Raw genomic sequence first — 8,857 nt, 5'->3', positions numbered from 1 at the left:
CAGAAATAGACAAACAGAACAAATGAAACAAATGGAATAAATGAAAAAAGTTATTAACAGGCCAGCTCATATATGGGCATTTGATATACAAAAGAGAGAAAATTGCTGATTTGTGGGGAAATAAGGGTATATGTAATAAATAGTGTTGGCATTACCTATCCATATACACAGAAAAATAAAATTAGAACCATACTTTTTTTCTTTTTTTTTGACCCTGAGTTTTGCTCTTGTTGCCCAGGCTGGAGTGCAGTGGCACGATCTTAGCTCACTGCAACCCCCACCTCCCGGGTTCAAGCAATTCTCCTATCTCAGACTCCCGAGTAGCTGGGATTACAGGTACATGCCACCACGCCCAGCTAATTTTTGTATTTTTAGTAGAAACACGGTTTCATCATATTGGTCAGGCTGGTCTCAAACTCCTGACAAACAGAGAATCAAATCATGAGTGAACTCCCATTTACAATTGCTACGAAGAGATTAAAATACCTAGGAATACAACTTACAAGGGATGTGAAGGACCTCTTCAAGGAGAACTACAAACCACTGCTCGAGGAAATAAGAGAGGACATAAACAAATGGAAAAACATTCCATGCTCATGGATAGGAAGAATCGATACCATGAAAATGGCCATCAGGTGATCTGCCCGCTCAGCCTCCCAAAATGCTGGGATTACAGGCATGAGCCACCACATCCACCCTAAAACCATACTTTATACCATACACAAAAACTAATTAAAGGTAGTTTTGCAATCTAAATGTTGAAAGCAAAATGTCAACTTTTAAAGGAAAATACATCTTTCTACCTCAAAATAGGAAGACACAAAAAGCACATCCTTGGCTCACACCTGTAATCTCAACACTTTGGGAGTCAAAGCAGGAAGACTGTTTGAGCCCAGGAGTTTGAGACCAGCCTGGGCAACATAGTGGAATCCCTTCTCTACAAAAAATTTTTAAAATTAGCTGGATGTGATGGCATGCATCTGTAGTCCCAGCTATTCGGGAGGCTGAGGCAGGAGGATGGCTTGAGGCCAGGGGAAAAGAGGCTGCAGTGAGCCATGATCATGCCACTGCACTCCAGCCTGGGTAACAGAGTGACACCCTGTCTCAAAACAAAAGAAAACAAAACACATCCCATAAATAAAAAGATAATAAATTCAACTACATTAAAATGTAAAACTTCTTTGCAGCAAGTGATCAGAAAGAGTGAAAACATCGTACCACCTGGGCAAAAATATTTGCAAAGTATATAACCAGCAAAGCATTTAGAGCCAGAATATATAAAAAACTTATATAGTCAATGAGGAAAAGACTAAAAGCCAACACAAAGGCAAGAAATACAAACAGGCACTTCATAGGAAAAAATATCCAAGCAGCTAGTAAACGCCAAAAAGATAATCAATCTCAGTTGTAATTATGAAAATGAAACATGGCCGGGCGCGGTGGCTCAAGCCTGTAATCCCAGCACTTTGGGAGGCCAAGACGGGCGGATCACGAAGTCAGGAGATCGAGACCATCCTGGCTAACACGGTGAAACCCCGTCTCTACTAAAAATACAAAAAATTAGCCGGGCGAGGTGGCCGGCACCTGTGGTCCCAGCTACTCGGGAGGCTGAGGCAGGAGAATGGCGTGAACCCGGGAGGCGGAGGTTGCAGTGAGCTGAGATCCAGCCACTGCACTCCAGCCTGGGTGACAGAGCAAGACTCCGTCTCAAAAAAAAAAAAAAAAAAAAAAAAAAGAAAATGAAACAATGAGCTCTATCATTTTATATCTAACTACTCTTAGTTTACAGCATATTAAAGTAACAGAAGACTCGTTATAGAACTTGTCCTCTTATTTCTACCTGTATATCTATAATCTTGTCTTGATTTGATAAAAAGTTATCTGCAAAATGGGCACTATGGGGTTTTTTTGTTTGTTCTTGTGGTAGCTATTATTTCTAAGACAGGGTGTCACTCTGTTACCCAGGCTGCAGAGCAGTGGCACAATCACAGCTCACTGTAGCCTCAACCTCCCAAGGGCAAGTAATCCCCCCACCTCAGCCTCCTGAGTAGCTAGGACTACAGCCACCTGCCACCATGCCCAGCTAATTTTTCTATTTTTTGTAAAGGCGGGGGTCTCACTACGTTGCCCAGACTGGTCTTGACATCCCGAGCTCAAGCAATCCTCTTGCCTCAGCCTCCTAAACTCTTGGGATCACAGGTGTGAGCCACCATGCCTGGTGGGCACTATGTTTTTTAAATGCTATAAATATTTTTAACCCATTTATGCCTAGTGTTCCATTACTGAAATGTTAAGCTTGTGGGAATTATTTATATCCTATTGCTCAAGGTCATCACCAAGATCTGATTTTTCACATACACACAAAATTGCAACCTTCAGCATAAATGGGTTAAATGCAAAATAAACAGAACATATAGAAAAATACACCTTTTTTTCTCCATAAATAGAGAATTCTGCCCAAAGATGTGGAAATAGGTCTAGACTGACAGAAACTAATTCTATAGCTCAAAATCCTAACTGCACCATTGGGTGTGTATTTTGTAAGTAAGTCTAATCCACATTATACTAATTACACTAATATTTTCAATAATGCTAGGTGACATAATCATTGCAAAGTCTTTTTAAAGTAACAGCTGCAAAACTTCTAAAATTATTTCAGGTTTTTTCTATGGTCCTTTCTTTGTGTCTTATCTCCAATACAGCTTCCAATGCAACTCTATTCTTTTTTTTTTAAATCACACACAAATGATGAGCTAAAGTACTATTTAATTTTGTTTTACTTAGTTTACTTTTTTAACTACTACACTCAGAAAACGCTTGAAGAGATGAAATTAGCTTAAAAGTTATGCAAAATGACAGTACCTCACAATGCTGGCGAGAAGCTTGAATTTCACATTCATATTTGTTCTTTACAGATTCTAAGCAGAGCTCTCTATAGATTCCTGCAACCAAACACAATTACTCTGATTATGTTAGCAATGAGGAGTTCCATTATCACTTCCCTACAGGAATTCTGTCCTCACTGTATTTAATAAGATGGATCAAGAAAAAATTGAAAAGTGAGTCTAACTTTATCTTTAAAGATGAAAAATAAAAAGGCTCACTTAAAATACATATCCAAAAAGATTAGAAATTAAGAGTTTAAGAGCTAGAAAGAAACTGTACTGCTAGTTTTTGTTCTTAACCTATTCTTCTAAAGATTACTCCTAAATGTTTGATACAGAATGATCAAAATGAAAATAAAACTCTTTTCCTATGAAAAACAATCTCTCGAGTTTCTCAAAATAGAAATGGAGACAATAAACTCTGGTGTCATCAATCACATATACTCAGAGTAACAGTTAGATACTATACCCCACCAAAACCACTTTTTTTTTAAACTATTATTTTCAATCCAAAGCTTCCATGAGGAGTAAATGTATATAAACTGATATAACAAAATCAATTATGTTTGGAGTGCTCCTGACAGGACTTTTTCTGGAGGAAAGATACCCAAGATAGTTTAACTTAGACCTAACAGGACAATAGTATAAAATAGGTAACATGGCCATGCAAATATGTCACTACAAAAACGGCACGCAAAGAGCTCTGGATATGTATTCTAAGCTTTATGCCATGGTTGGCGCTAGAAATGTAATTATCTCTCTTTGTATAGTAAAGGCAAGAGACAGATACCTGGAACTATGTCATCAGCAACACATTCACACACACTACTCTGCAAAATCAAAATATAAAAGAGGCCAGAGTAGAAAAGTAAATAATCAACTCAAGTATTATTTCCTGATCATCCATGTAACCTAAAAGAACAAAGAAAATTAGGGATATTTTTGCTTCTAAGTCAATATGTCAATATGTAAGATAGCAGTGAAGAGTATCGTACTATCCACATAATACTAAGCACTCAAAAATAAAATTTGGTTAAAGGAGGGTTTAGTAAAAAGAACTTATTATCAACAATGCCTTAGGTATTATCTAACAGGTACATAAGGATCAATTAGTGCCACAACCAGCATCTCCACTAATTAAAGTTTAGTTTTTGACTATGAAAAACCATATATATCCCTTGATTATGAGTGCTAGGACATGATACTGAGGCTGGATCCCACTTACAAACATAAGACTGAAATGTAACCATACAAATATAGTGCATCTTTGTTTATTCGTAGCCACAAATGAGTAACCAAACTTATCAAAGTAAAAAAGAAAAAATAAATTATCTAGTTCAAGGCAAGTTTCCTGTTCTATAATATCCTGATCAAAGATTTTAAAATTTTTTTATAAATTAAAAAAAATCCTATCACTCTTATATATTAAAAAAACCAAGAAATTAAAATTAAACTTTAATTTCTCTAATAGGGAATTAAAGTGTGATAGTAACAGTCTCTCTTAATGAAAGTATCATGGTTTCCAGTTGTTTCACCACATGTGGAACTATCTTCTCAACAATACTATAAGCAACTTGAGGGTTTTTTTTTCTTTAATCCCCCACAGCATCAGAGCAAAGCAAGAGGTATTTAATAAATATAATGACTGTGGGCTAACTGAAAGTAAAATATTCTGGTTGATGTAAATATGCTTGTAATCCCATCAATATAAAACATTTGATCAACACCTTTTAAAGCTATTGAAGAGTTTACATTCTATACATGGAAAAGATTCTTCACTTTCCTACCTGCTACCTTTGTACGAATTTGCATATTTTCCTGTAAAGTTGCCAGCGGTTCCAAGTATTCTGGTGCTTTTCCAGCTATGACTTCTTGTAGTTTTGCATCCACCTGACTTAATCGTTCTTTATAAAGTCTTAACAAAGCAAAAAATTAATATATTAATTTAAAAATCTCAACAAAGGCTAACAATGTGCCATTTCTACACATTATTTGTTCCTAATATCATTTATATTCTAACAATCTATCAAATGTATTTTTGCCTTGATCTCAAGCAGAGAACTGTTACATTATTTGACTTTATGCACATAATCACAAAATAGATCTATCATGTTTAAAGTATCTTTAAACTCTTTAATGGTCAATTACCAATACAAAAACTAAAATTGAAATAACTACTTTTTGGCACTATTAATTTTTGTTTTCGTTTTAACCACAGAACAATAAAACCAATTCTAAGACAAAAGGTCATTTAAACACTGAGTTTAAAAGAAACAAAGAAATCATTTTGAATAGACATTACCAGTTGTCAAAATAAATAATTACTTGGCTTCTCTCTACTTTTCCTGAAAAGCAGTCAGTATTACTGTAGTCAGCCTACTTAATTTTATGTATTCTTTTTTTTTTTTTTTTGAGATGGAGTCTCGCTCCATCCCCCAGGCTGTAGTGCAGTGGTGCGATCTTGCTCACTGCAAGCTCCGCCTCCAGAGTTCATGCCATTCTCCTGCCTCAGCCTCCCGAGTAGCTGGGACTATAGGCACCCGCCACCATGCCCGGCTAATTTTTTTTTTTGTATTTTTTAGTAGAGACGGGGTATGACCGTGTTAGCCAGGATGGTCTCGATCTCCCGATCTTGTGATCCACCCGCCTCAGCCTCCCAAAGCGCTGGGATTACAGACGTGAGCCACCACACCAGGCCCAGCCTACTTAATTTTTTAAAAGAACAAAGAGGAAGTAGACTAATGAAGGTAAAACCAATGTCTTTATGATCTGACGTATTAAGTTTGTTTCAACTACAAATGAAGAAGCCATAACAAAATTAGTTGCTCAATGAACAAGGAACTCAAAAATGGGGCAAGAGGTCCCTGTTACTTACAAATATTCTAATTTGCCAGCTGTCACACCAATACCTTTAGAGTATGATACAACTCAGTGTTTATTTTTGGCAATAATCCTGCAGGACAGAATTTTTTTTTTTTTTTTAAGACAGGGTCTTACTCTGTTGCCCAGGCTGCAGTGCAATGGCACGAGCACAGCTCACTGCAGCCTTGACCTGGGTTCAATCGAACCACCTGCCTTAACCTCCCAAGCAGCTGGGACCACAGGCACATACCACCACATCTAGCTAAATTTTAAGTTTTTTGTGGAGACCAGGTCTTCCTATGTTGCCCAGGCTGGTCTCCAACTCCTGAGTTCAAACCCACAGAAAACCCCTGCCTCCAAACCTTCAGTTTAGTTAATGAGGTCTTTAGTAGACAAACAATAGCTGAGCCTCTTTCAAATTGGTCAGTCCCATAAAATACAAAATACAAAAGGAAAAACAGCTGAGACTGAATCTAGTTGCTCTTGTGCTAGTATACAAGTGACAAGGTTGAGATTCAGTGACAACAGCCTTCTAAAGTCACTACTTACTGATCTTTGAGATCGGTAAACTGTTTTTCAAGATTGGACATTTCATCCAAACATTCCATTCTTCTTCTTTCACAGTCTTCATCATCCATTTCTGTTAATAAAAACGCAAATATAAAAGATAAACTTAATTTTCAAATTTATCTGAACATCTCAAATATATCTGAACGTAATTCAAATAGGAAGAAAAACTGTAATATGAAGGCAAGATCTGTATTAAGCCTTAAAAGAAAATAAACATTTATGAAAAATAATAACTTCTGCTGGGCATGGTGGCTCATGCCTCTAATTCCAGCAGTTTGGAAAGCCAAGGCAGGAGGACAGACTGAGCCCAGGAGTTCGAGATCAGCCTGGACAATATAGGAAGATCCCATCTCTACAAAAAAAAAAAAGATACTAGCTGGGCACAGTACCATGAGCCTGTAGTCTCACCTACTGGGAGGCTGAGGCAAGAGGATCACCTGAGCCCAGGAGTTGGAGGCTGCAGGAAGCCATGATTGTGACACTGTACTCCACCTTGGGTGACAGACTGACCTAGTCTGAAGAAAAAAAAAAAAATCCACTATAGATTTAATCTAAAATACAGATAAGTATATAAAACTATACTGGTCTCTAGACCCTCTTACGTTTATTCATTTTTAAATCACTTTAAAGGACTGACTATGACTATAAAGTAATTAGCCCACTTTTGGTTCGTTTTCCACCAACTCACCAGAATGTAGCACCAAAATGATTGTGTCCTTTAAAGGCTAACATTGCCCAAAAACACTTCTGGGATTCTTCTTTCAAACTGCTCACATGGCTGATTTGCCAGTCATATAAAAAAAGAAACGTGGCCAGGCGTGGTGGCTCATCCCTGTAATCCCAGCACTTTGGGAGGCTGAGCCCGGAGGATTGCTTGAGCTCAAGAGTTCAAGACCAGCCTGGGCAAGATGGTAAAACCCCATGTCTACTAAAAATACAAAACTTTGCCAGACATAGTGGTGGATGCCTGTAGTCCCAACTACTAGAGAGACTGAGGTAGGAGGATCGTTTGAACTTGAGAGGCAGAGGTTGCAGTGAGCCAAGACTGCGCAAGCCTGGGCAACAGAGACCCTGTCTCAAAAAAAAAGAAAAGTGAAAGAAAGGCCAGGCACAGTGGCCCATGCTTGTAATCCCAGGACTTTGGGAGGCCAAGGCAGGTGGATCACCTGAGGCCAGGAGTTCGAGACCAGCGTGACCAACATGGAGAAACCCCGTCTCTACTAAAAATACAAAATTAGCTGGGCGTGGTGGCACACGCCTGTAATCCCTGCTACTTGGGAGGTTGAGGTAGAAAAATCACTTGAACCCAGGAGGTGGAGGTTGCGGTGAGCCGAGATCGTGCCACTGCACTCCAGCCTGGGCAACAAGAGCGAAACTTCATTTCAAAAAAATAAAAAAAGAAAGAAAAAGAAAAAAGGAAACTAATCTTATTTTGTTTACCACAGGCTCTCCTGGTCTGCCACTCCTATGTTCCCATTGTTTTGTCTCTCCATGTTACTATCAGTCAGTGAGAAAGAGGCAAATGAGGATGAAAATACAAACTTTTTAAGGAAAGCAACTGTTAATTACCAGGTCTGTCCTATAGTCCACATTTTCTATGTTCACATCACATATATTCATTCATCAAAATAACTGAAGCACAAAATGATCTGCATCTTGATCTTCATCAAATAAAATCAAACTATGAGAAAGAGTTAAATCACGTTCAATTATTTTTATATAACAAGGAAGGCTATGACTTTTTTTCTAATTTTCTAAAACAGATTAAAAATATTTCTGGCTCTTGATTGCTTACTTCTTGGCTGCTTAAAACTTGGTCCCTCAAGATGACTCATTATCCAAGTTCTTTGGACAGTAGAGGCTTTTCTGTAGCCTTAGAATTTGCTCAGTACCAACATTTGAGAAGAAAACACTGTGAAAGTTTAACATGAAAGACATATGGTAGAACAGATATGCTTTAACAGAAGCAAGTGCAAAATGTATTTAAACAATTTCTTTGCACTTAAACTTTTGACTTGCAGTTCAAATTATTACCACATTCTTCAAAAATTAAGTTGTCCATTATTTTCTGGGATGGAATTTTTAAAAGTTAAAAATCACAACAGTCAACATAAAAATTATAGGGGGAGAATTTTAACAAATGGAATTTTATGAGATCCTAGCTCCTATCATAAATGCAAGAACATTTGAAGATAAAATACTTTAGATCTAAGAAATATATTCACAAACAGTCCAGGTGCGGTGGCTTACGCCTGTAATCCCAGCACTTTGGGAGGCAGAGGCGTGTGGATCACTTGAAGTCAGGAGTTCAAGACCTGCCTGGCCAATGTGGCAAAACCCCATCTTTACTAAAAATACAAAAATCAGCCGGGTGTGATGGCGGATGCCTGTAATCCCAGCTAGGGCTGTAATCCCAGGAGGCTGAGGCTGGAGAATCACTTTAACCCAGAGGCAGAGGTTGCAGCGAGCTAAGATCATGCCACTGCACTCCAGCCTGGGTGACAGAGTGAGACTCTGTCTCAAAAAAAAAGAAAAAAAAA

At 38.0% G+C, this 8,857-nt stretch overlaps 1 protein-coding gene across 2 annotated transcripts in view; it reads right to left on the bottom strand.

The window, feature by feature from the left end:
- BRMS1L (breast cancer metastasis-suppressor 1-like) overlaps positions 1–8,857 on the bottom strand; it is a 50,338-nt gene that overhangs the window by 38,493 nt on the left and 2,988 nt on the right. Inside the window, exons 2-5 of one of the 2 annotated variants that reach the window (XM_011925982.1) lie at positions 7,887–7,998; positions 6,297–6,387; positions 4,673–4,800; positions 2,863–2,942 (exon numbers count right to left, since the gene is read on the bottom strand). In XM_011925982.1, the coding sequence (XP_011781372.1) occupies positions 2,863–2,942; positions 4,673–4,800; positions 6,297–6,385 (297 nt within the window). In that variant the 5' untranslated portion in view covers positions 6,386–6,387; positions 7,887–7,998. The remainder of the gene's footprint in view (positions 1–2,862; positions 2,943–4,672; positions 4,801–6,296; positions 6,388–7,886; positions 7,999–8,857) is intronic. The other variant, XM_011925975.1, reaches the window with a different exon arrangement.

The sequence above is a fragment of the Colobus angolensis genome, unplaced genomic scaffold, assembly GCF_000951035.1.
Source record: "Colobus angolensis palliatus isolate OR3802 unplaced genomic scaffold, Cang.pa_1.0 Scaffold119, whole genome shotgun sequence".
NCBI classification, from domain to species: domain Eukaryota; kingdom Metazoa; phylum Chordata; class Mammalia; order Primates; family Cercopithecidae; genus Colobus; species Colobus angolensis.
The sequence above is the reverse complement of the archived record's forward strand: the minus strand, read 5'-3'. Positions and strand labels throughout refer to the sequence as shown.